This window comes from Saimiri boliviensis, chromosome 2, assembly GCF_048565385.1.
Source record: "Saimiri boliviensis isolate mSaiBol1 chromosome 2, mSaiBol1.pri, whole genome shotgun sequence".
Taxonomy (NCBI): Eukaryota; Metazoa; Chordata; class Mammalia; order Primates; family Cebidae; genus Saimiri; species Saimiri boliviensis.
In genome coordinates, this window is record NC_133450.1 from 81,479,708 (window position 1) to 81,506,244 (window position 26,537).

General features: G+C 42.7%; 2 protein-coding genes and 1 pseudogene across 6 annotated transcripts in view; 2 read left to right on the forward strand and 1 right to left on the reverse strand.

Annotated features, from left to right (window-relative positions):
• SPG11 (SPG11 vesicle trafficking associated, spatacsin) overlaps nt 1–6,794 on the forward strand; it is a 100,613-nt gene extending 93,819 nt beyond the window's left edge. For 3 of the 5 annotated variants that reach the window (XM_074393685.1, XM_074393686.1, XM_074393688.1), the window contains 6 exons: nt 25–132; nt 1,566–1,734; nt 2,843–3,006; nt 3,213–3,368; nt 4,541–4,692; nt 6,192–6,794. In XM_074393685.1, the coding sequence (XP_074249786.1) occupies nt 25–132; nt 1,566–1,734; nt 2,843–3,006; nt 3,213–3,368; nt 4,541–4,692; nt 6,192–6,372 (930 nt within the window). In that variant the 3' untranslated portion in view covers nt 6,373–6,794. The other 2 variants (XM_003928917.4, XM_074393687.1) reach the window with 2 other exon arrangements.
• EIF3J (eukaryotic translation initiation factor 3 subunit J) overlaps nt 6,688–26,537 on the reverse strand; it is a 29,147-nt gene continuing 9,297 nt past the window's right edge. The window contains exons 3-8 of the mRNA XM_003929026.4: nt 19,140–19,194; nt 18,544–18,635; nt 14,921–15,035; nt 10,558–10,719; nt 9,096–9,169; nt 6,688–8,434 (exon numbers count right to left, since the gene is read on the reverse strand). Of these exons, the coding sequence (XP_003929075.4) occupies nt 8,303–8,434; nt 9,096–9,169; nt 10,558–10,719; nt 14,921–15,035; nt 18,544–18,635; nt 19,140–19,194 (630 nt within the window). The 3' untranslated portion in view covers nt 6,688–8,302. The remainder of the gene's footprint in view (nt 8,435–9,095; nt 9,170–10,557; nt 10,720–14,920; nt 15,036–18,543; nt 18,636–19,139; nt 19,195–26,537) is intronic.
• Nucleotides 14,237–15,202, forward strand: LOC120363917 (large ribosomal subunit protein eL31-like; annotated as a pseudogene).

A 26,537-nucleotide genomic window follows, 5' to 3' on the forward strand; every position in this document is an offset into this window, starting at 1 on the left:
TGTGAGCTGCCTTCCCCTTCACAGGTACGGCTCCTCACTGGCATTGGAAGGTACAACGAGATGACATACATATTTGATTTGCTGCATAAAAAGCACTACTTTGAAGTACTGATGAGGAAGAAGCTGGATCCGGTAGGTAGAGTAATGAGCTCCAGGATGAGGTGTACTGCTGACAATTCAGGAGCCTCAACTTTTCTTGGGAATAATCTCAATCAGGAAGGAATTAGGGACCTTCCCAAGATACACACTATATAACCAGTGGCTTCAGATTCTGGTTCAGATCAGGCAGTGAATATGCTGATGGTAAATACTGAAGAAAATAAGTTTGTCTTTCTCCACCTCATCCTCTGTCACCTGCCTCTACTGTCTTAAATGCCTTCTCTGACGGAAAAGAACCCTTTCTGAGCCAGGCTGAAAGTGGATTATCTAGCTCTGAAGTTGTTTGAGGGCTTTTAGAGTGGAGAGTTTTCAGGAGACCATGAAAAATTGTGCTGCTAAGAGCCAGGATAGCAATCGAATGCAAAAGTTTGGACTTAAAAGCTGTGGAGCCATTTATGATCAACAGAAAGGTGACTTGGATGCAAAGGCCTGACTTGGTTAGGCTCTGGGAAGCCAGTCTGTCCTCAGTGTGCTCTGTGACACCAGGCATATCCCTCAAGTACCTGTTTCCAGATCATTTGGCTGATTGATTGCTTCTGCTCATTTCACCTTTGGATTCTGAGAGCAGCCAGGCAGGATTAAGAGACAAAGTTTTTCTTTAATACTGGGACAATTTCAGGACAGACCAAACTAGTCATCAAGCGAGGAGCAAGTCTTGGACATTAGGTGCATCTTCAAGATCCCCAAGAGGGTTTTTGAAATTGTTTTTGAGGCAGTTTTGCTTCTGCATTTAAATACTCTTTTAATAACTTTTTTTTTCTAGTTACAAAAGTAATGCATATTCCATGTAAGACACTCGGAAAACAGAACACAGAAAAAGCCCTCAGTGTCTATCCATCATCTGGAAACAGTTGCTAACAATTTGGTATAGGCCTTCTGCACATATACCCAAAAACATCTACATATAATTAATTTTTAAAAAACTTATACAGTGAAGATATGAAATATCCTGCTTTTCTCAATTAAGTGTATCATGAATATTGCCCAAGATCAACAAATCATCTCCTATGTATGTTTTAATGGCTACATGGTATTCTCTTGCCCTTATTTTAGATATCTGGATTGTTTGCTATTAAACATCCCTGTTACATTCATCTTACCACTTTTCTCTGCTTATCTCTTTAGGGATAGATTGCTAGAAATGGCATTGTTAGATCAACGTATGCAGGCATATTTTAAGTCTCCTCCCTTTTGAAAAGTTTTGCCTTTCACACTCCCAGCAGCAAAGAGGACCTCCCTGTTTCTCATGCGCAAGATAGCATAAAACTTGTATCCATTCTCACTTTTGCTCCTCTTTTCCTTTTTCTTGGCAGTTTTTAAGGAACTTAGAACCAGGTGACTCAGCCACTCCTGTCTGCTTTGCAGTCCCCAACTGACACCTCGCTGTTCTTTTCTGTTCTGGGCAGAGTGGTACCCTGAAGACAGCCCTGCTGGACTATATCAAACGCTGTCGTCCTGGAGACAGTGAGAAGCACAATATGATTGCCCTGTGCTTCAGTATGTGCCGGGAGATTGGAGAAAACCACGAGGCCGCTGCCCGCATCCAACTGAAATTGATTGAGTCTCAGCCCTGGGGTGAGTGAGGTCACAGCAGCACTAACAGAACAGTGCTGCTAGCTGGGTAAAATTATTATTATTATTATTATTTTAGAGACTGTTGCCAGGCTGGAATGCAGTGGCACAATATCGGCTTACCGCAACCTCCACTCCCCAGGTTCAAGTGATTCTCCTGCCTCAGCCTCCCACGTAGCTGGGATTACAGGCACATGCCGCTACACCCAGCTAGTTTTTGTATTTTTAGTAGAGATAGGTTTTCACCATGCTGGCCAAGATGGGTTTCAATCTCCTGACCTTGTGATCAGCCCGCCTCAGACTCTCAAAATGCTGGGATTACAGGCGTGAGCCACTGCATTTGGCCCTAAGTAAAATTTTCTTTTTTTGCATTTTAGGTTTCGGGGTACATGTGAAGAACATGCAAGATTCTTGCATAGGTACACACATGGCAGTGTGATTTGCTGCCTTCCTCCTCATCTTAGAGCAAAGGACAAGAGCCCACGAGATTAGCTATTAGAATCTTGAGGTGGATGGCTGGGCGTGATGCCTGTAATCCTAGCATTTTGTGAGGCCAACGTGAGTGAATTGCCTGAGCTCAGGAGTACAAGACCAGTCTGGGTACAATGGTGAAACCCACTTCTACTTAAAAAAATAATAATTAGCCAGGTATGGTGGCACATGCCTATAATCCTGAGGCAAGAGAATCGCTTGAACCCAGGAGGCGGAGGTTGCAATGAGCTAAGATGGCGCCATTGCACTCCAGCCTGGGTACCAGAGCAGAGCAAGATTCTTTCTCAAAAAAAAAAAAAAAAAAAAACCAAGCCTTGAGGCGCCTATGTCACTCATCAGGAACCCCACTTCGGCAGACAGATGGAATGGAGACTCAGAAGACATTTGCAACTTAGAATTGTACTCTTGGATCCACAGCCTGTGTATCCAGGGTATCATCCACCAGGAACCAACATGCATGTTGATACCATGTAAACCTTCCCTGATGTTTCAGAGAAATGAGGGGCAGTCCTACTCAAGTGAAGTTACAATAAGTCTATGCATTTCTGGCCCATTAACCTTTATCTAAGTGAGGTGTTCCTGCCTCCCTGTGAACATGGCTGGGATGTTCTTATTCCAGCTCCCATCACTGGGTGGGATGAGAAAGTCTGCCTTGGAAGTCAGACTCGGCAAATCATCTTTACTTCCCCTGCAGAGGACAGCCTCAAGGATGGATACCAGCTGAAGCAACTGCTCTTGAAGGCCCTGACTCTAATGCTGGATGCAGCAGAGAGTTATGCCAAGGTAACCAAAGGCTTTTTCCAGACTGGCCTTGGGACTTGCTGTCTACAGTAGGAATTATTTTCTTTTCTCCTTGGGCTCTTCCAAATGAAGGGGGAGGTCATCATAGGCCAACCAGAAACAGAAGGGATGAATACTGTTGTGAGAGGGTTCACACAGGAGGTGAAAGTCTTTCTCTACCTGTGCCTCTCTTCACTCTTGTCCCTCAGGACTCCTGTGTGCGACAGGCCCAGCACTGTCAGCGGCTCACCAAGTTGATAACTCTGCAGATTCACTTTCTGAACACTGGCCAGAACACAATGCTCATCAACTTGGGCCGCCACAAGCTAATGGACTGTATCCTGTCCCTACCTCGGTTCTATCAGGTGAGCTAGAAAACAAACCTCTAGCCAGCACTGCCAGCATCCTCTTTCCTATTATCCCACTCATGGAACCCAAATGTAAGGTCTCAGGGCTAATGACAGAACCAGGACAGTCCAGTTCTGACTTAACTTTCTGATGCTAACATAAAAAGGCAGTTTGATTTATTTCTCACCTAGTGTATTATTTGGACAGGGGTTAGAAAATGGTGAGACAGTGCTGTTTGCTTTCCCTGTGCTGTTAGGCTAGCAGAGAGGCAGATACCTTTGGCCCTTGACACCATCTGTCCTCAATCCCCAGGCTGCAGGCTGGTACTGGTCCATGGCCTGCTAGGAACAAGGCCGCACAGCAGGTGAGCAGCAGGCAAGCAAGCATCACCACCTGAGCACCCCACCTACCCCCACCCCCACCATCAGATCAGCAACCCTGTTGTGAACTGCACATGCAAGGGCTCCTTATGAAAACCTAATGGCTAATGATCTGAGGTGGAATAGTTTCATTCCGAAACCATCCCCTCCCAGTCTGTGGAAAAATAGTCTTCCAGGAAACCTGTCACTGGTGCCAAAAAGGTTGGGGACCACTGCCTTAAGACAGTTGAGGTTCAGAGTAATACTCTTGCTAGTGGTCCTGAAAGAACCTCCTAGCCCCATCAATTACAGAATGGCACACCCAGGTTAGTACAGGAAGTCAGAGAGATTGATTCTAGCCCTTTAAATAAGTGGAGTATCAGGGAATCAGCCCTTTCACTGTTCCTTATACTGCTGTGTTGATGGGAATAACATATTCTTTCTGAGCAGTTTCAATTCATTGTGAGGAAGGATAAAAACACTGAAAGAACCTGGGCATGGTAGCACACACCTACAGTCCCAGATAAGCAGGAGGCTGAAGCAAGAGGGTCTTGAGCCCAGGAATTTCTAGTCCAGCCTGAGCCAACATAGTGAGAGACCTTGTCTCTTCTGTTAAAAAGGGTTTAAGGTAATTTGAGGCTTTATGGGAGGGAAAATAGCAAACACACACCAGACTTTTGACCACCTCTGATACATCGAGCCTTCTAACATAATTGTTAACAATCATACTCTCTACATGAGTATACAAGATGGTTTTCTAGAACAATTTGTTTTTGATTTTACATCAGATGGGCTCTGATGGTGTCCTCCTCTACTTCTCTCCTTTTAAGGCTTCTATTGTGGCTGAGGCCTATGATTTTGTTCCAGATTGGGCTGAAATTTTATACCAGCAGGTGATTCTTAAAGGAGATTTTAATTACTTGGAAGAATTTAAGCAGCAAAGGCTATTAAAGTCCAGTATATTTGAAGAGATTTCAAAAAAGTAAGTATTAAAACCTGACTGTAAACATTTCTCCTTGCCTCTACTTTGAGGTGAAACAAGTGTTAAGAATGTTATAGCTGCCGGGCGCGGTGGCTCACGCCTGTAATCCCAGCTCTTTGGGAGGCTGAGGAGGGTGGATCACGAGGTCAAGAGATCGAGACCATCCTGGTCAACATGGTGAAACCCCGTCTCTACTAAAGATACAAAAAAATTAGCTAGGCATGGTGGCACGTGCCTGTAATCCCAGCTACTCAGGAGGCTGAGGCAGGAGAATTGTCTGAGCCCAGGAGGCGGAGGTTGCGGTGAGCCAAGATCGTGCCATTGCACTCCAGCCTGGGTAACAAGAGCGAAACTCGGTCTCAAAAAAAAAAAAAGAATGTTATGGCTAAGTACACCAAGCCTTTAGATTACATCTACTTAAAATGGCAATGTCAAGAATCCTTAGAGGGAAGAGTCTTTTAACAGATTTATGCAAAGAACAGTTTGCTCATAGTGCTTTGTACTTTAAAACGGGAGGAGAGCTACTCAGTGCCAAAAACCTGCTATGATGGCCAGGCACAGCGGCTCATACCTATAATCCCAGCATGTTGGGAGGGTGAGGCAGGAAGATCAGCCTTGGCAACATGGTAAAACCCCATCTATACTAAAAATAAAAAAATTAGCTGGGTGTGATGGCATGTCCCTGTAGTTCCAGCTACTCAGGAGGCTGAAGGCTGCAGTGAGCCGAGATATGCCACTACACTCCAGCCTGGCAACAGAGTGAGACTCTTGTCTCAAAAACAGAAATCAACAAAACCGCTAAAATATCAGAGGTGCCTTTTGGAGTACTAAACTTACTCTAATTGAGGTGAGCATTAACATACTCATTTTTAATGAAATAGTTTATCAAGCACTCCCAATACTAGTCTGAGGTAACCCAGAATCTAGCACCCTCTCCGCTATAGGCAGTAGTAAGTGGTAGTTGAGACCTGCCAGCCCTCACTGAAAAATACAGTATCCTAAGGTGGGTACAGTGGCACATACTTGTAGTCCCAGCTACTTGGGAGGCTGCAAGGGAAGCACTTGAGCCCAGGAGTTCACACCTCTGAAAAGCCACTGTACTCCAGCCTGGGCAACATAGTGAGACCTCCATCTTCATTTTTAAAAGTAAGGGGTCGGGCAGGCATGGCGGGGGATAGGGACAATGGCTCATGCCTGTAATCTCAGCACTTTGGAAGGCTGAGGCAGGCAGGTAACTTGAGACCAGTTCAACACCAGCCTAGCCAATATGGCAGAACCCTGTCGCTACTAAAGTTACAAAAATTAGCTGGCATGGTGGCACATGCCTTGTAATCCCAGCTACTCTGGAGGTTGAGGCATAAGAATCATTTGAACCCAGCAGGCAGAGGTCACAGTGAGCCAGACTGCTCTACTGCACTCCAGCCTAGGCAACAGAGTAAGACACTCTGTCTCAAACAAAACACAGTATCTTAACCTGTACATTATGTTTCTTTATCTAGATATAAACAACATCAGCCTACTGACATGGTCATGGAAAACCTGAAGAAATTACTCACACATTGTGAAGATATTTACTTGTATTACAAGTTGGCATACGAACACAAGTTTTATGAAGTTGTAAATGTGCTTCTAAAGGACCCTCAGACGGGTTGTTGTCTGAGGGACATGCTAGCAGGTTAGATGATTTCATACGTGCCCGTTTCCTTGTACTGTTAGCAGGTTCTGACAGATGTGGTGAGTAGAAAAGTGTATTGGAGATCTTTACTAAAGTTGAACAATCCTGGTACTGTACCATGTCAGTCATTTGAAGGTAGTAGGCAGAGACTGAGAAACTTTTCAGAAAAATTCCTATTTAAATTAGATTGACTTTAGATGATTGTTCATCTATACCATTTTATATAGATGCTAGTAATAAGATCAAAATCTTCCTCTAACTCAGATAGCTTGTACTTTAGATGATCCAATAATGATTAAAAGAATACCTGTACCTTCAGATTCCAGTTTCAAAGAAATTTAATGTTATTTACACAGTTAAGTAACAGGTGATACATTTTCATTTGTTAGAAACTGATCTTTCTGTAATAAAATAGATTTTTAATTCAGTGTATGTCATTATTAACTGCTAAGGAAGTCTTAGCCCTTTATCTGCCTTACAAGAATCTTTCCTGTAATTATTGCTGTATAGTCACTGCTTTTTCTTAATTCCTCAAATCACTTAGATGGTCCTGTTTTCCACTTAATAGTCTACAGAGTTTTGACGTTCCTATTTCCTATATAAGAGAAATTTAAAACATTTTTTGTTCTATCTTAGGGGAATAAAAAAAGACTAACCACACATTTGGTTAAACTGCTTAGAAGACATAATAAAGATTCCCCCATCTATATTTAGCCATAAACCTGAGTTTACAGGCTAAATTACTCCAAATAAATAGTTCTTCTAGGTACTTAATTAGGCCTTAGTATCTAAATAACAAAATAATTTCCCCAAATAAATAAGAGGAAGGCAGCCCTATACCTTCGTTGCTCTATGGTGACATTATTAAGGACCTGGCAAATCACTCACGTTATAAAGCTGTAACTATGTCAAGCATTTATTAAGCTTTAATAGAAAAAGAGAACTACTCCCAAGAGCTGTATTCTATACTCTCAAAAAAATACCTCTTAGGAGGTAAGACAAAATTTAACTCCTCACAATAGAGATTTTATTAAATTAGTTGCTTTATAAAACATTGCAGATGTCATAATTGTTAACATAACAATTTACCAGACTGTAGTTAACTGGTGCAGTTTGCTGAGCATGTTTTATAAAGAAAAGGAAATGCCAAAACCCTGGTAAAATTGTTCCATTGCAGCCTAAGAGAACAAATATAGGTTTCTCAGACACTTAAATCAGGCAAATAAAAACAAGTAAAGATTTCCCCTCCCCAATCTGAAGCATTTTGTCAGTAGAAATAGCCTGATAGTCTTTGCATTAAAGAGATTCCACAACATGTAATGCAGTAATGGAAAGGTTTACCTTCTTTAGCTTCCAAGCTGGAGGGTTTTGGTCGTTTTAATTTTATATCAAACTAGTGCTTTTCAGCCGCAGTATCTTCACTCTGAGATAAGCAGTGTTCTTCAAAATGTATTTTTAATATCCTCATGTTCAGTTTTAAGACAAAGCAATTTAAAGAGTAGGTGCACATCACATGCCCTTGCTGCAAACTGCTTTTCTTGACAAGCTATGAAGTAGTTCAAGGAGGTATGGTTAAGGCTGTATTACTGAATGGTGCTGGTAAATACTACACAATTTTTTGTCATGTTGCAACCATTTGTTTCCAATTTAGTGACAGCTGCTATGAAATCAGATAGCAACAATGACAACATTATTAGGTTTGTTTTGAACTATGATTTAGTAGCAACTGAAGTTCCCAATTTTAACCCCTTGGCAGCAAGATCCAAGTTCCCTCATTTGCACATTAGCACCTAAGTTCGAGGGGTTAAATAACCAGCACAAAAGATACTGCACTTCTGATTGTAGCATTTGGCAGAACTGAAAGGAAAGTAAGTTGTGCTACATGTTCAAGGGATTGTGGGCAACATAAAGATGACACCAGGAAAAGATAAAATGTCACATGAAGTCTTCATAGTCTTGTACATATCCTCCATCATAACCACCATAATCTGCCAGATCATCTTTCATGGTGGCTTTTAATCCCCCTCCAGGAACCACACCTTTCTTCTTCTTTTTGGCTTTGCTTTGCTGAAGATGAAAGAGAGTTAATTCATGAAACTTTATGTGCTATGGGTATCTTATCTGGTACAGCAACCCTCATAGACAAAAACCTTTGGTCCCAGAAACACTAGTTCTGTAAGGGACATCTGAGCCTACATGTTTTGGACTTGAACAGGCCTCAAAAAGGTCTTCCAGAGTCACTCTCCAAAACTTGATATGGATCCTTGTTCCTGCTCTGGATACCTAGCACTCCAGCAGGGGTTATAAGTTCTTGGTAGAAAGCCTTAACTTCACTGAAGAAAATTTAGAAAGTGTGGATAAGTACTCCCAAATTTAAAATCAGGAAAAAAAAAAGCTAATCTTTGCTTGACATACTTCTCTTACTTTATTACTCTGCAAAGTGAATGAAGGGAGAAAACTGAAGCGTAAAAAAGCTGATTTGCCTATAGCTATTAAGTGGCAGAGCTGGTATCTGAACCCAGTCTGTGACTTCAGCAATTTCTATCAACTCAGAAAAGGGGAACATGTCTGTAAACAGAAGGACATTAATGGCACCCATACGCCTGTTCTAGTCTAACTTAAACGTGAGTTTAAGTAATTAGGACAGGTTCCTATTAAAATTGTTGAATGTCAGATCTATAACCCCGCTCTGATTTAATACACATTTCCCTACACAGCTTGCTCTTACCTTTTCTTGCTTCTGTTTTTCACTGCAAAGCACAGTCAGTGAATTGGTAATCTTTTTCAAGTCATCAATTTCCACTTTAAAAAAAAAAAGGGGACATACCATTAAACTTTAATTTTTAAGCATTTTGCAAAGTTAAACCAAAATACATACATTCCATATATATCTATATATCCCAAAATGTACATTCCAAAAGTGTTAGGAGAAATCCAATTTGTTCATTGTTAAACTTAAGTGACTTTTAAAGGACCATGAATTTCTCCTTTTTAAACACAAGGTGGCCAGGTATAGTGGCACATGCCTATTACCCTGGTACTTGGGGAGGCCTAGGTGTATAGATCACTTGAACCCAGGCGTTCAAGCCCAAGAATTTGAGACCAGCCTGGGCAACATAGCAAGACCCCCTCTACTGAAAATAAAATTATTTTTATTTCTAATAATGACCTGTAATCACCAACAACCACTGCTCAAAGAGAAATGGTGGAGGATAACATGCCCTCTCCCATTAACACATCTCCAATAATAAGTGAGAACAGAAAAGTGAATATAGAATGACAATTTGTTTTTTTGAGACAATGTCTCACTCTTTCACTCAGGCTGGAGTACAGTGGTGCAATCTGGGCTTACTGCAACCTCTGCCTCCCGGATTCAAGCAATTCTCCTGCCTCAGCCTCCAGAGTAGCTCTGGAGGTGCTCCAGGTGAGCACCAGCCTGGCCAACATGGTGAAACCCAGTCTACTAAAATTACAAGAAATTAGCCAGGCGTGGTGGCACACACCTGTAATGCCAGCTATTCAGGAGGAGGCTAAGGCAGGAGAGCTGCTTGAACCTGGGAGAAGTTGCAGGGAGCTGAGATTGTGCCACTGGCACTCCAGCCTAGGGTACAAAGACTGTGTCTCCAAAAAAAAAAAAAAAAACACTAGCAAAACCAGTCCCTTCCATACATTCATGCTGCACCACCCATGACTGTCACTCCCACTCACGCTGCCCTGAAATGTATGACTCCTGTCAAGGTGTGGCACCACAACCACAGACCCAGAGAATAGGTGCCAGCCCTGTCACGCAACTTGCGCCTTGTCTAATTTTTAAAAGACAGTGGCTAAAGTCTCACCCAAATCCTACAGGCCCAGAGACCTTTTCCCTCAAAAGACCCTTCCCAGACCCTCTCAAGTGAAAATCAGATAAAAAGAATAGGGCAGTGTTGTATTATCTGCTTTGCTGAAAAGCACAGGGATCTCTTTAGGAAACAATTGTAAAAATCAAGAAGTCCCCCTACCCCCAAAAAAAAGATGCAGCACTCAAATTCACTGTGTATCTGCAGAACATTAACAAGGTTAATTGCTAAAAACAGCAAATGATGAGTCTGTATTACAGTATTCTTCAAGATAAAAAAAACAACCTTCAACCTCCTAAAGATAATATCCTACTAAAAATCTACCCATGACTAGAGATTAGAATTACTTACACGAAATACACACATCTCGAACTAAGACTTCCAAAAAGCTGGCATAATATAGTGACTTTTCATATTGTGTAATTTTATCTTTTAGTAACTTTCCAAACTCTGTAAAGTCATCTCTTGAAGATGGGTTCATAGCATCTATTCCAAAAACTGTATTATTAACACCTGTAGGAGAAAAGAAGCACTGAAAAATATCAGAAGGTTAGGATTTTTTAAAATGAAACCTTATAAGCCAGCTAGCTATCTGAATATCCCTGTTACTTCATTTTAAAGCAGGGGCTCTGAACCTGGAGTCACCGGCTAGAACTGGGTGGGGCAGGGAAGGCTATAAACTTAAATTTTAAAAAAAAAGTTACATCTTTATTAACCTCTTATTCAGCATGTCCTTCAGTTTTAATTGTCTGGCAACAAATCACAGTGGTATTAGCAAAACCTGACTTAGCAAGAGAGATCACAAACACTTTCCTGACATTACAGATATCTTGCAATATTAATATTGTTCAGTCATCATTACCCTCAAACGACACTCCTTATTAGACCTGCCACTAGATCTTATTTAATGCATCAATAAGCAAGCACATAATTCTGTATCACAAATTTGTCATTTTAAGTATTTTGATATCTATTTCTATATACGAGGTTGTCTTTACAAGTATTTTATGGCCAGGTATGGTGGCTCACGCCTGTAATCCCAGCACTTTGGGAGGCCAAGGCAGATGGATCACCTGAGATCGGGAATTTGAATACAGCCTGGCCAACCTGGTGAAACCTCCTCTCTTATTAAAAATCCAAAAATTTGCTGGGCATCATGGCGGGCGTCTGTAATCCCAGCCACTCAGGAGGCTGAGGCAGGAGAATCACTTGAAGCTGGGAGGAGGAGGATGCAGTGACCCAAGATTGTGCCACTGCATGAACTCCAGCCTGGATGATAAGAGCAAAACTCCATCTCAAAATATACATACATACATACATACATACATACATATTTATATATATATATATATATATATATATATATGTATATACACACACATTTTTAAAATTCCTTTAAAAACAATATATCAAGGCCAGACACAATAGCTCACTCCTGTAATCCCAGTGCTTTGTTCAGGAAGCGTTAAGAGGGAGGATCACTTGAGGCCAGGAGTTTGAGACTAGCCTGGGCAACACAGCAAGACCTCATCTCTACAAAAAAATTTTAATTAGCCAGGTGTGGCCGGATGCGGTGGCTCACGCCTGTAATCCCACCACTCTGAGAGGCCAAGGCAGGCGGATCATGTGAGGTCAGGAGTTCCAGACTGGCCTGTCCAACATTCTTGTCTAAGAACATAGCATAGTAAAGCGGGGAGAGAGCGAACAAAAAGAGTAAGAAACAAAGATGTATCCTGTGAAAGTCTAACTCTAGAAGCTAAGCAATGGTAAACGTGTTAAATCCCAATAAAAGAAATCTAGCCTAGGCCAGGCATGGTGACTCACGCCTGTAACCAGCACTTTAGGAAGCCAAGGTGGGGAGATCACTTGAGCTCAGGAGTTCAACACCAGCCTGGGCAGCATGGTGAAACCCTGTATCTACCAAAACAAAAAAACAAAAATTACCGAAGTGTGGCAGCATGTGCCTGTAGTCCCAGCTACTTGGGAGGCTTAGGTGGGAGGATGGCTTGAGCCCAGAGGCTGAGGTTGCAGTGAGCCAAGATGGCCCCACTGCACTCTAACCTGTGTGACAGAGCCAGACCCTGTTAAAATATATATATATATATATATCTGGCCTAGATGAGTTCTACACTAAGAGTTAAGTATGCTTCTTCTGTATCTTCCTCCATGTGAAGTACATCAGTTGTTAACAAGATCACATTTGGTATTTTAGTATGAGAAACACCAACAGTAAAATCCTGTTAACAATGACTATGAATCCATAATGTTTTTACCTTTTAGTCTACAACAGGTGTCCCATGCTAGGCTTTATGCACAGTTCACAAACCTGCCTCTTTAATAAACACATGAGCAGCTTTTACCATCCTAGGAAGACACATAATAACAGCTGAGAGCACTCTATAATTAGATGAGTGCAGTTAAGACCTGCCAAGCACACAATGGTGCACAGGAGCATCCACAGTAACTCTTGATGTTTGTAAAGATCCACTGACAGATAAGGTCATACTTCCTCATGAAAAGGAAAACAGTCACTACAGTCAGCCTGCTTGATCTGTTTTAGAGGAGAGAAAGTATGAAGGTGGGGGAGGGGTATCAGACTATCTAGATCTTTCCTTCTTGGCTACAAATTTCAGTTATTTAACTGAAACAGGTAACAACAACAGGTAACAACAAACTTGGTTAAATTAAGTGAGAGCTCTGACTATTCCTCTAGCCATGTCTCTCTCTTACACTGGAATACTCTGTATATATTTATAGGATCCTGCACTCTTATCTCATGTACTAACCACAGCTGCAGGCACCACACGCAGAAATGGAAGCCCTCTAAAGATAGGGTGTGGTAAGGGCCAAGGAGGATTGCAGAAGGAAATGACAATGAGCCCAAGAAGGCACAGCAAAAGCTGAATGCCTCACCTGGAGCAACATTCTACTAAGTCTTAAGACAACAGGACAGCCCTACAGTCAATTTCAAAACTACAGACCTCACATTTCATGCAAATTTCATCCAGATGGTAAAAATATTCTATACAGCAGTGTAATTCATTTGAGTCTACTCCTTTTTGCCCTTCTTGCATTGCGACAAATAACTTTTTATCTTCATCTTTTAGATACTCAAAACAATTATTCAAAAATCTGAACATGTATAATGAAATCTCAAATATACACAGAGATTAAAAACTGCTTTCTAATATCTAAATTAGGCAGTATCATGTTTCTTTTAAGAAAAGGAAAGGCCGGGCACAGTGGCTCAAGCTTGTAATCCCAGCACTTTGGGAGGCCGAGGCAGGTGGATCACGAGGTCAAGAGATCGAGACCGGGCCGGGTGCGGTGGCTCAAGCCTGTAATCCCAGCACTTTGGGAGGCCGAGGCGGGTGGATCACGAGGTCAAGACATCGAGACCATCCTGGTCAACATGGTGAAATCCCGTCTCTACTAAAAATGCAAAACATTAGCTGGGCATGGTGGCGCGTGCCTGTAATCCCAGCTACTCAGGAGGCTGAGGCAGGAGAATTGCCTGAGCCCAGAAGGCGGAGGTTGCGGTGAGCCGAGATTGCGCCATTGCACTCCAGCCTGGGTAACAAGAGCGAAACTCCGTCTCAAAAAAAAAAAAAAAAAAAAGAGATTGAGACCATCCTGGTCAACATGGTGAAACCCCGTCTCTACTAAAAATACAAAAAATTAGCTGGGCATGGTGGCACGTGCCTGTAATCCCAGCTACTCCGGAGGCTGAGGCAGGAGAATTGCCTCAACCCAGGAGGCAGAGGCTGCAGTGAGCTGACATCGTGCCATTACACTCCAGCCTGGGTAACAAGAGCAAAACTCCGTCTCAAAAAAAAAAAAAAAAAAAGAAAAGGAAATGTGGGCTTGGCACGGTGGCTCATGCCTGTAATCCCAGCACTATGGGAGACCAAGGTGGGCAGATCACCTGAGGTCAGTAGTTAGAGACCAGCCTGACCAACATGGTGAAACCCTGTCTCTACTACAAAATACAAAAAAAAAATTAGTTGGGTGTGGTGGTGGGTGTCTCTAATCCCAGCTACTCAGGAGGTTGAAGCAGGAGAATCACCTGAACCAGGGAAGCGGAGGTTGTAGTGAGCTGAGATGGTGCCACTGCACTTCATCCTGGGAGACAGAGCGAGACTCCCCTTCAAAAAAAAAATGGTTAAGAAAAGGAAATGTCTTTTTCCAGCTTGGACCTGGCAGAAAAGCTCCCGCAAAGAAGGGTGGCGAGAAGACAAAGGGCTGTTCTGCCACCAACAAGGTGGTGACCCGAGAAAACACCCTCGACATTCACAATCGTATCCAAGGAGTGGGCTTCAAGAAGCATGCCCCTCAGGCACTCAAAGAGATTTGGAAATTTGCCATGAAGGAGATGGGAACTCCAGATGTGCACACTGATACCAGGCTCAACAAAGCTGTCTGGTCCAAAGGAATAAGAAATGTCCCATAACAAATCCGTATGCAGTTGTCCAGAAAACATAATGAGGGTGACACCAAATAAGCTCTATACTTTGGTAACCTATGTACCTGTTACCACTTTCAAAAATCTACAGACCGTCAATGTGGATGAAAACTAATTGCTAAAAAATCGTCACATCAAATAAAGTTATAAAATTGCAACCAAAAAAAAAAAAAGAAAAGATGTTTTCTGAACTTTCTGGAGTCTTCACCTGTAACAGTTTAATACTGTATTACAATCATACTCCCATCTTACCAAAAGTTTCCTTTGCTAATTCAAGGTCTGATTCTTCCTGTAATTTCTTTAGCCGCAGTTTATCTGCTAATTGTTCTTCTGGTGTTAGCACTTTAGGCTCTTCAGGTTCTTCTAACTAAAATGAGACAAAAGTTTTTGAAAAGCACTGGGATTATGATGGACCCAGTACATTTCTATATTGTATGAATTCTTATATAAGCATATATAATTACAAATAAAAGCAAACACTGGTAATTACTGTTTCAGGCATTCTTCAAACATTCAGATTTTTTTTTTTTTTTTTCAAGACAGAGTCTCACTCTGCCACCCAGGCTGGAGTGCAGTGGCCCAATCTTGGCTCACTGCAAACTCTGCCTCATGGATTCAACTGCTTCTCATGCCTCAGCCTCCCAAGTAGCTGGATTACAGGAGTGCACAACCACATCCAGCTAATTTTTGTATTTTTAGTTGAGAGGGAGTTTCTCCATGTTGGCCAGGCTGGTCTTAAGCTCCTGACCTCAAGTGATCCACCTACCTTGGCCTCCCAAAGTATCAGGATTACAGGCACGAGCCACTGTGCCCAGTCCACTTCAGATATTCTTAACCCAATTTTAAAGATAAACTACGGAGGCTCAGAGAAACAACCTGCCCACAGTAACAAAAGGTTAACACAGCTAGTGATGTGACAGAACTGAGATCTGTAACCAGGAAGACTGGGATTCCTTCTATAGCCTTTTTAAAAAATAAGGAATTGAGACTGTAGATAAGGTAAAAACATTACTTTCAAACACTGCTAAGAAAACTACATCTGAACAACCTTTCTAGGGCAACTTGGTAATGTATCAAGTCTTAACAAATACTTTTACATGCTTTAATCAAGTACTCTACTTCTAGGTATTTATCTAAAGAAATAAGATGCACACAAATACATAAGCACAACAATGTACATTAGAGTATTATTTATAATTTCAAATAAATTTACAGACGACCTAAATGTCCAACAGAATGGTTCAAAACATTTCCCCTTTTCATCACATTACATAATTATAAAATTATCATTATAACAAATTTTACAGATATAACAGTAAATGTCTTTTGTTTCCCAATCTCACTTCTCTGAGATGACAGTTGACATCTTCGTGTATACATATCTATCTTTTCTTTCTAGTGGGATAAAATTTTCTTTTTTTCTTTTTTGAGGCAGGGTCTTGCTCTGTCACCCAGGCTAGAGTGCAGTGGCGTAATCATGGCTCACTGCAGCTCATCGCAGCCTCAACTTCCTGAGCTCAAGTGATTCTCCTACCTCAGCCTCCCAAGCAGCTGAGACTACTGGCGTGCCCCACCATGCCCATCTCATTTTTCTATTTTTTGAAGAGATGATGGTCTCCCTATGTTGCCCAGGCTGGTCTCGAACCCCTGGACTGAAGCAATCCTCCCACCTCAGCCTCCCAAAGCACTGTGATTACAGGTGTGAGCCACCAAACCTGGCTGTTTTAATTTCTGAACCATGTAAATGTGTTCTGAAATAGAAAGGCCAGTACAGTGGCTCATGCTTGCAATCTCAGCAGTTTAGGAGGCTGAGGCAAGTGTATCACTTGAGGTCAGGAGTTCCAGACCAGTCTAGCCAACATGGTGAAATGCCATCTCTAATGATCATACAAAAATCAACTAGGAGTGGTGGCACACACCTGTAGTGTCTCAGCTGCTTGGGAGGCTGAATCACTTGAACCCAAGAGGCAGAGGTTACAGTGAGCCAAGATCATACCATTGTACTGCAGCCTGGGCAACAACAGTGCAGCTGCATCTCAAAACGAAAGGAAAGAAAAAGGCAAAGAAAAGGGCAAAGGAAAGGGAAGAGAAAAGAAAGGAAAAGGAAAAAAAAAAAAAAAAAGAAAAAGAAAAGTAAAAGAGTGGGTTCAAACCCCACTCCTGGTAGCTTCAGGTTTTTCTCTTAGGCCGGGCGCGGTGGCTCAAGCCTGTAATCCCAGCACTTTGGGAGGCCAAGGCGGGTGGATCACGAGGTCAAGAGATCGAGACCATCCTGGTCAACATGGTGAAACCCCGTCTCTACTAAAAATACAAAAAATTAGCTGGGCATGGCGGCGCGTGCCTGTAATCCCAGCTACTCAGGAGGCTGAGACAGGAGAATTGCCTGAACCCAGGAGGCGGAGGTTGCGGTGAGCCGAGATCGCGCCATTGCACTCCAGCCTGGGTAACAAGAGCGAAACTCTGTCTCAAAAAAAAAAAAAAAAAAAAAAAAAAAAGAAAAGTAAAAGAGAAAATACGCTGGGCATGGTGACTCATGACTGTAATCCCAGCATTTTGGGAAGCTGAGGCGGGCAGATCACTTGAGGTCAGGAGTTCGAGACCAGCCTGGCCAATGTGGCGAAACCCCATCTCTACTAAAAATACAAAAATTAAGGCTGGGCACAGTGGCTCAAGCCTGAAATCCCAGCACCTTGGGAGGCCGAGGCGGGTGGATCACGAGGTCGAGAGATCGAGACCATCCTAGTCAACACGGTGAAACCCAGTCTCTACTAAAAAAAAAAAAAAAAATACAAAAAACTAGCTGGGCGTGGTGGCGCGTGCCTGTAATCCCAGCTACTTAGGAGGCTGAGGCAGGAGAATTGCCTGAACCCAGGAAGCGGAGGTTGCGGTGAGCTGAGATCGTGCCATTGCACTCCAGCCTGGGTAACAAGAGCGAAACTCCGTCTCAAAAAAAAAAAAAAAAAAAAAAAAAAAAATACAAAAATTAGGCAGGTGTGGTTTCATGTGTCTGTAACTCCAACTTAGGAGGCTGAGGCATGAGAATTGCTTGAACTCTAGAGGTGGGGGTTGCAGTGAGCCAAAATCCCTCCACTGCAAGCCAGCCTGGGTGAAAAAGTGAGACTCTATCTAAAAACAAAAAAGAGAAAATCAAACAAATATATTAATATTCTGATTTTGTGCCAAATAATAAAAAACAAGTACATTTATATAGTATATGGCAAAGAAATGAACAATTTTTACATTTTATTCAACATATACACTGCAAATAAAAATTAATTGTTGCCAGGTACAGTGACTCATGCCTGTAATCCCAGCACTTTGGGAGACCGAGGCAGACAGATCACAAGGTTAGGAGATCGAGACCATCCTGGCCAACATGGTGAAACCCTATCTCTACTAAGATACAAAACATTGGCTGGCCATAGTGGCACACACCTGTAGTCACAGCTACTCAGAGGAGGCTGAGGCAGGGGAATCACTTGAACCTGGGAGGCAGAGGTTGCAGTGAGCCGAGATTGCACCATTGCACTCCAGCCTGGCAGAAGAGCAAGACTCCATCTTAAAAAAAAAAAAAAAAAAAAAAAAAAAAAAAAAAAAAAACCTGACTGGAATGAACAACCGGCATTGGCAAAAAATCACTGACTAGAGTCACTGAACAATCATGACCGTTCCTGAATGTTTGTGAAAAGAGGCACTTAAATAAAACTGGGTTCTGTTTTTGCAAAAACCACAAACCAATTTGTTTTGGATTTTACCTATCTTATGGTATCCATTTACAGAGCCCTTCAAATTGCTAGGTAATATTTGTGGTCTGTTAGAAACTATACCACTACTGATGGGATAATTCTGTATTTCAGAAAATGAACAGTACTTACCCTCTTTTTAATTTCTTCTTGCCTTTTCTTCTGTTGCCGTTCTTTCTCTTTTATCTTCTCTGCTGTTTTTTTCTTTTCTGAAATTTTTACCTCTAAAAGTAAAAAAAGGTTTATTCATAGTTGTATTGAGTATTTTCCAGTTTATGAAAAGACAGACATGATACTTGTATACCGCTAAGAGATCAAACCTTTCATAGCTTCAAACAGTAGTTTTTCTCACAAATAATGGGAAACTTCTAGGACTCTTCCTTTTCCTCCCTAATCTGACCCCTAAGATCCAAATATCTCTCTTCATATTTCCCCACCGTCCTTTAGACAGGGCTTATATCATTCAACTATAATTAATGCCAGGACCCCTCTACTTTTTCTTCCTAACAATATCCAGCACTCACACAGAAATAAATCTCATCTGATCATGTTTTGAAGGGATAGAAAAAAGGTGCAGGAAAAACAGAAGAAAGTGGGAATGAAAGGACATTTAGTTTCTAAATACCAAAATCTTCCATTTTTGTGTGCATTCTGTCATTTGTCTTGAAACAAGTCCCAAATGCTCAACAAGACATAAAACCAAAAATGGAGGTACCCCAGTGGCTCACCTGGTTTTACTTCTGCTTCCTCTTTTTTTTCATCATCATCATCATCCCAGTTATCCTAAAGAAAAGGACTTCCATTAATAATTCTTACATGTTTGCTTTTCCACATGAACCTTATCAACTTGACTAACTCCACAGAAATAAGTTTGTTGGTACCTTTTTGGTACTGCATTAAATTTATAAATTAATGTAGGGAGAAGTGACATTTTATAACTTGGAGCTGACCAAACCAAGAATAAAAGCTGTCTTTTCATTTGTGCAAGTACATGTTCGTATCTTTCAGAAGTATTTTAAGGTGGTTTCCCTATTAAGAGGCTCTGTTCATGTCTCTTTTTTTTTTGAGACGGAGTTTCGCTCTTGTTACCCAGGCTGGAGTGCAATGGCGCGATCTCGGCTCACTGCAACCTCCGCCTCCTGGGTTCAGGCAATTCTCCTGCCTCAGCCTCCCGAGTAGCTGGGATTACAGGCATGCGCCACCATGCCCAGCTAATTTTTTGTATTTTTAGTAGAGACGGGGTTTCACCATGTTGACCAGGATGGTCTCGATCTCTTGACCTTGTGATCCACCCGCCTCGGCCTCCCAAAGTGCTGGGATTACAGGCTTGAGCCACCGCGCCCAGCCTCTTCATGTCTCTTCTGAACCCAGGAGGCGGAGGTTGCGGTGAGCCGAGATCGCGCCATTGCACTCCAGTCTGGGTAAACAAGAGCGAAACTCTGTCTCAAAAAAAAAAAAAAAAAAACCTATTGGGGCAAGACCCCACCTCTACAAAAAAAAATTTTTTTTTAATTAGCTGAGTGTGGTAGCATGTGCCTGTGGTCTCAGCTACTTGAGAGGCTGAGGTGGGAAGATCACTTGAGCCCAGGAGGTTAAGGCTACAGTGAGCTATGATAGTGCCACTTCACTCTAGCCTGGGCAACTCACTATCATAAAGACCCTGTCTCAAAACAAATAAAAGTGACTACTGGATTTTTTATAGGTTAATATCCTGCTTCCTTACTGAATTCATTTATCACTTCAATTAAATTTATCATTGCTTCTCTAGGGTTTTCCAGGTATGCTACTGTATCTGCAACCAATCCTTAGGCCCCCACAACTGATGTATCTAATTGGACCAGCTAAACCTCTAGTACAATGTTGAATAGCAGCAGAGGTAATGGACATCCTTGCTTTCTTGATGGAAATGCCTCTAGTGTTTCCCCATGAAGTGCTATGCACCCTGCCAAAATTTATGCAGTAAAATTTACCACTTCTCTCTCTCTCTCTCTCTCTAGACACATACACACACACACACACATACACACACACACACACACACACACACACACACACACACACACACAGAGTTTTTCTTTTTGTTTTTTTTTTGAGACAGAGTTTAACTCTTGTTGCCCAGGTTGGAGTGCAATGGCATCATTTCAGCTCACTGCAACCTCCACCTCCTGGGTTCAAACCATGCTCCTGCCTCAGCCTCCCGAGTAGCTGGGATTACAGGCATGTGCCACCACACCCGGCTAATTTTTGTATTTTTAGTAGAAAGGAGGTTTCACCATGTTGGTCAGGCTGGTCTCGAGCTCCTGACCTCTGGTGATCCACCCGCCATGGCCTTGCAAAGTGCTGGGATTACAAGCGTGAGCCACCTCGCCCAGCCCCCAGACTTTTCTTTCATTGCCTCTGGATTTCAAGTCAATTAGAAAATCTTTTCTCTTTCTTTACAAATTTTTTTTTTTTTTTGAGACAGAGTTTCACTCTTTTACCCAGGCTGGAATGCAATGGCGCAGTCTCGGCTCACGGCAACCTCCGCCTCCCGGGTTCAAGCGATTCCCCTGCCTCAGCCTCCCAAGTAGCTAGAATTACAAGCATGTGCTACCATGCCCAGCTAATTTTGTACTTTTAGTAGACATAGGGTTTCTCTATGTTTGTCAGGCTGGTCTTGAACTCCGAACCTCAGGTGATCTACCCACCTCGGCCTCCAAAAGTGCTGGGATCACAGGCGTGAGTCACTACGTCCAGACAGAAAGTATTTTCTTATGCCAAAGAATTCACCCACTATTTTTTCTAGAATGTGTAGGGTTTCTTTTTTCATTTAGATCTCTATTTGGAGTTTTCTTGTGTATGATGTGTGACATGGATCTAATTATTTTTTCCCCCAAATGGCTACCCAGTTGTCACATCATCATTTATTAAAAACCCTTTATTAGGGCCAGGTGCGGTGGCCCATGCCTGTATTACCAGCACTTTGGGAGGCCAAGGTATGGGAATCACTTAAGGTCAAGAGTTCAAGACTAGCCTGATGAACATGGAGGAACCCCCCCACCCCACCCCCCGCATCTCTACTAAAAATACAAAATTAGCCAGGCATGGTGGCACACGCTTGTAATACCAGCTACTTGGGAGGCTGAAGCAGGAGATCGCTTTAACTCAGGAGGCGGAGGTCATGTTGAGTTGAAATCATGCCATTGCACTCCAGCCTGGGAAACAAAAGTGAAACTCTGTCTCAAAAAAAAAAACAGAAACAAACCCCTTTAATAAATGATGAGTTTTCTCTGGGCTATGGTTTGAATGTGCCCTCCAAAGTTCATGTGATGAAAACTGAATCTCCAATCCAACTGTGTTGAGAGGTAGGGCCTTTCAATAATGATTACAGGCAAAGCCCTCATGAATAGGTTATTAATACCTTTATCTTAGGAGTAGATACCAGATAAAATGATGAGTTCTGACACCTCCCACAATCCTTTGTGCTCTTTTGCCCTACTGCCACAGGATAATCCTGCAGGAAGTCCCTCAAAAGATGCCAGCATCTTGATATTGGACTTTCCGGCCTCCAGAACCATGAGAAATAAATCTGTTGTTTATAAAATACCCAATCTTGTATTTTGCTATAGCAGCAAAAAACATTTTAAGATACCTGTCATTTACCATATACTAAATTTTCATATGTATTTGGTCTAATTCTGGGCTTTTGATCCTATCCCACTAGTCTAGTGTCTGTCCATACACCAGTACCATCCTGTGTTTTTGTACACCAGTACCATCCTGTGTTTTTGTTTTATTTTTTTGAGACAGAGTTTCACTCATGTCACCCAGACTAGAGTGCAATGGCGTGATCTTTGCTCACTGCTACCTCTGCCCCCTGGGTTCAAGCGATTCTCCAGCCTCAGCCTCCCGAGTTGCTGGGATTACAGACGTCCACCACTATGCCCAGCTAATTTTTGTATTTTTAGTAGAAAAAGGGTTTTGCCACGTTGGCCAGGCTGGTCTCAAACTCCTGACCTGAGGTGATCCACCTGCCTTGGCTTCCCAAAGTAGCAAGAGGCCCTGACTCTAATAAAGAAGCAAAGGCTGACTAATATGACATAAGCCATCATCCCTGGCCGATACTGTTTTAATTATAGAAGCTTTACAGTATGTTTTAATGTTGGATAGGGCTAGTACCCCCTTGTAGGTTTTCAGATTTTTTAAATGTTTTCTTGGCCTTTCTCCCATGTTTGTTTTTTCATATGAACCTTCATTATCAACTTTTCTAACTTCTTAAGAAAGCTTCTCCATTAGCAATTAAGACAACCAAGCTGAAGTTAATAGCCTCTTTTAAAGTGATTCAGTTATTTTATTAATAAATAAAAAATTGGGAGAACTTTACATTCTTACTTTCCCCTAGAATGTAAAAAAATACATACTCTGGCCGGGCGCGGTGGCTCACACCTGTAATCCCAGCACTTTGGGAGGCCGAGGCAGGCAGATCACTAGGTCAAGAGATCGAGACCATCCTGGTCAACATGGTGAAACCCTGTCTCTACTAAAAATACAAAAAAATTAGCTGGGCATGGTGGCGCGTGCCTGTAATCCCAGCTACTCAGGAGGTTGAGGCAGGAGAATTGCCTGAACCCAGGAGGCGGAGGTTGTGGTGAGCCGAGATCGCACCATTGCACTCCAGCCTGGGTTACAAGAGTGAAACTCCGTCCCCCCAAAAAAAAAAAAAAAAAAAAAGGCCGGGTGCGGTGGCTCACGCCTGTAATCCCAGCACTTTGGGAGGCCGAGGCGGGTGGATCACGAGGTCAAGAGATCGAGACCATCCTAGTCAACATGGTGAAACCCCATCTCTACTAAAAATACAAAAAATAGCTGGGCATGGTGGCGCGTGCCTGTAATCCCAGCTACTCAGGAGGCTGAGGCAGGAGAATTGCCTGAACCCCGGAGGCGGAGGTTGCGGTGAGCCGAGATCGCGCCATTGCACTCCAGCCTGGGTAACAAGAGCGAAACTCCATCTCAAAAAAAAAAAAAAAAAAAAAAAAAAAAATATATATATATATATATATATATATATATATATATACACACACACACACACACACACACACACACTGGCCAATAGCTCATTTATTTCAAGGAATATTCCATCCAACACAAGCCTGGTTAATAAGGTCCATATAATTTTTTAATTTTTTTTTTGAGACAAAGCCTCACTCTTGTTGCCCAGGCTGGAGTGCAATGGCACGATCTCAGCTCACTGCAACCTCCTGGATTCAAACGATTTTCCTCCCTCAGCCCTCCCAGGCAGCTGGGATTACAGGCATGCACCACCATGCCCAGCTAATTTTTTTTGCATTTTTAGTAGAGACAGGGTTCCACCATGTTGGCAATGCTGGTCTTGAACTTCCAACCTCAGGTGATTCGCCTGACTTGGCCTCCCAAAGTGCTGGGATTACAGGCGTGCGCTACCATGCCCGGCCAGGTCTATATAATTTTTAAGCCCACTAATAAAAAAGAGTAAAGGCCAGGAGCAGTGGCTCACACCTTTAATCCCAGCACTTTGGGAGGCTGAGGCAGGCAGATCACCTGAGGTCAGCTGTTCAAGACCAGCCTGACCAACAGAGAGAAGCCCCATCTCTACTAAAAATGCAAAATTAGCTGGGCAAGGTAGAATGCGCCTGTAATCCCAGCTACACGGGAGGCTGAGGCAGGAGAATCACTTGAACCCAAGAGGCGGGAAGTTGTGGTGAGCCAAGATAGCACCATTCCACTCCAGCCTGGGCAACAAGAGTGAAACTCCATCTTTAAAAAAAAAAAAGAAAGAAAAGAAAAGAAAAGGAGGCTGGGCACACTGGCTCATGACTGTAATCCCAGCACTTTGGGAGGCTGAGGCAGGTGGATCATGAGGTCAGGAGTTCAAGACCAGCCTGGCCAACATGGTGAAACCCCGTCTCTACTAAAAACACAAAAATTAACTGGGCATGGTAGCACATGCCTGTAATCCTAGCTACTCGGGAGGCTGAGGCAGAATTGCTTGAACCGGAATCCAGAAGGCGGAGGATGCAGTGAGACCAGATGGTGCCACTGCACTCAAGCCTGGGCTACAGAATGAGACTCCGTCTCCAAAAAAAAGGAATCAGCTGATTCAAGCCTTCATGGATCCTACTCTCTAACTTAGGGCACGTTAAGATAGATCTAGCTGGGACCGGGCGCAGTGGCTCACGCATGTAATCCCAGAACATTGGGAGGCCAAGGTGAGCGAATCATAAGGTCAGGAGTTCAAGACCAGACTGGCCAACATGGTGAAACCTCATCTCTACTAAAAAAAATACATAAATTAGCTGGGCATGATGACTCTTGCCTGCAATCCCAGCTACTTGGGAGACTGAGGTAGGAGAACTGCTTGAACTGGGACCTGGGAGGCGGAGGTTACACTGAGCCGAGATGGCACCACTGCACTCCAGCCTGAGCTACAGAGCAAGACTCCATCTCAAAAAAAAAGAGAAAGGATAAAAAGATACATCTAGCCAGGCGCAGCAGTTCAGACCTGTAATCCCAGCACTTTGGGATACCCAGGCAAGCAGATCACTTGAGGCCAGGAGTTCCGAGACCAGCCTGGCCAACATGATGGAACCTCATCTATACTAAAAAATACAAAAATTTGCTGTGCGTAGTGGTGCATGCCTGTAATCCTAGCCACTCAGGATGCTGAGGAATGAGAATCGCTTGAACTCGGGGGGCAGAAGTTGCAGTGAGCCAAGATCAAGCCACTGCAGCCTGGGCGACAGAGACTCTCGGAAAAAAAAAAAAAAAAAGACAGATCTACACTGTCTTTTCTATGTTTAACTCAATCACTGAGCTAAATATAAACCATTTATCAAACACAATTTTCTAAAAGCTCCAAAGAACTCAAGTTTAATAGGGACAGACACAGCCCTGTGTTTAAAGAGGGCTTTAATCACAGGTAGCCTGGCCATTGTCTCAGCAACCACCAGGCACACTATGACACACCACTTAAAGCTGAGTGGCAAGATGGCAAATGCAAAGCAAGAGGCCCTGACGCTACTAAAGAAGCAAAGGCTAACATGACTAATATGCCACAACTATGACACCAAACTTCTGGTTTTATAACAAGACAGATCACAAATCTGTATCACTCTAGGTATATAAACTAACCGAGACTTGATTCTTAATAGAAATCTCTAAGTCCACTAAAGAAATTAAAAGCTCAACAACCTGATTAAGGTTGTCATGCAGTCTGCAAGCATAATGAAAAGAACTTTGTATTAAAAAGTAAATGTATTTTTATACTTCAGCAATTTAACCCACAGCTCACAGTTTTAACAGAATGAAAGCAAACCAACTAGTCATTATTTGAATAACTACCAGAGTAGAGTTAGAAATTAAGAATCAGGCTGGGCGCGGTGGCTCAAGCTTGTAATCCCAGCACTTTGGGAGGCTGAGGCGGGTGGATCACAAGGTCAAGAGATCGAGACCATCCCAGTTAACATGGTGAAACCCCGTCTCTACTAAAAATACAAAACATTAGCTGGGCATGGTGGTGCATGCCTGTAATCCCAGCTACTCAGGAGGCTGAGGCAGGAGAATTGCCTGAACCCAGGAGGCGGAGGTTGCGGTGAGCTGAGATCGCGCCATTGCCCTCCAGCCTGAGTAACAAGAGCGAAACTCCGTCTCAAAAAAAAAAAAAGAACTTAAGAATCAAAAGTTTGAGCCAGGCGCGGTGGCTCAAGCCTGTAATCCCAGCACTTTGGGAAGCCGAGGCGGGTGGATCACGAGGTCGAGAGATCGAGACCATCCTGGTCAACATGGTGAAACCCCGTCTCTACTAAAAATACAAAAAATTAGCTGGGCATGGTGGCACATGCCTGTAATCCCAGCTACTCAGGAGGCTGAGGCGGGAGAATTGCCTGAACCCAGGAGACGGAGGTTGCAGTGATCCGAGATCACGCCATTGCACTCCAGCCTGGGTAACAAGAGCGAAACTCCGTCTCAAAAAAAAAAAAAAAAAAAAAAAAAAAAAAGAATCAAAAGTTTGTATTTCGCTGTTGGTTTGCTAAGTGCTTATATTAATACATTACAGTACAAAAGGAACCAGAGTTAAAAACAGAAGTGAATTACTAGGTATTTTTTGT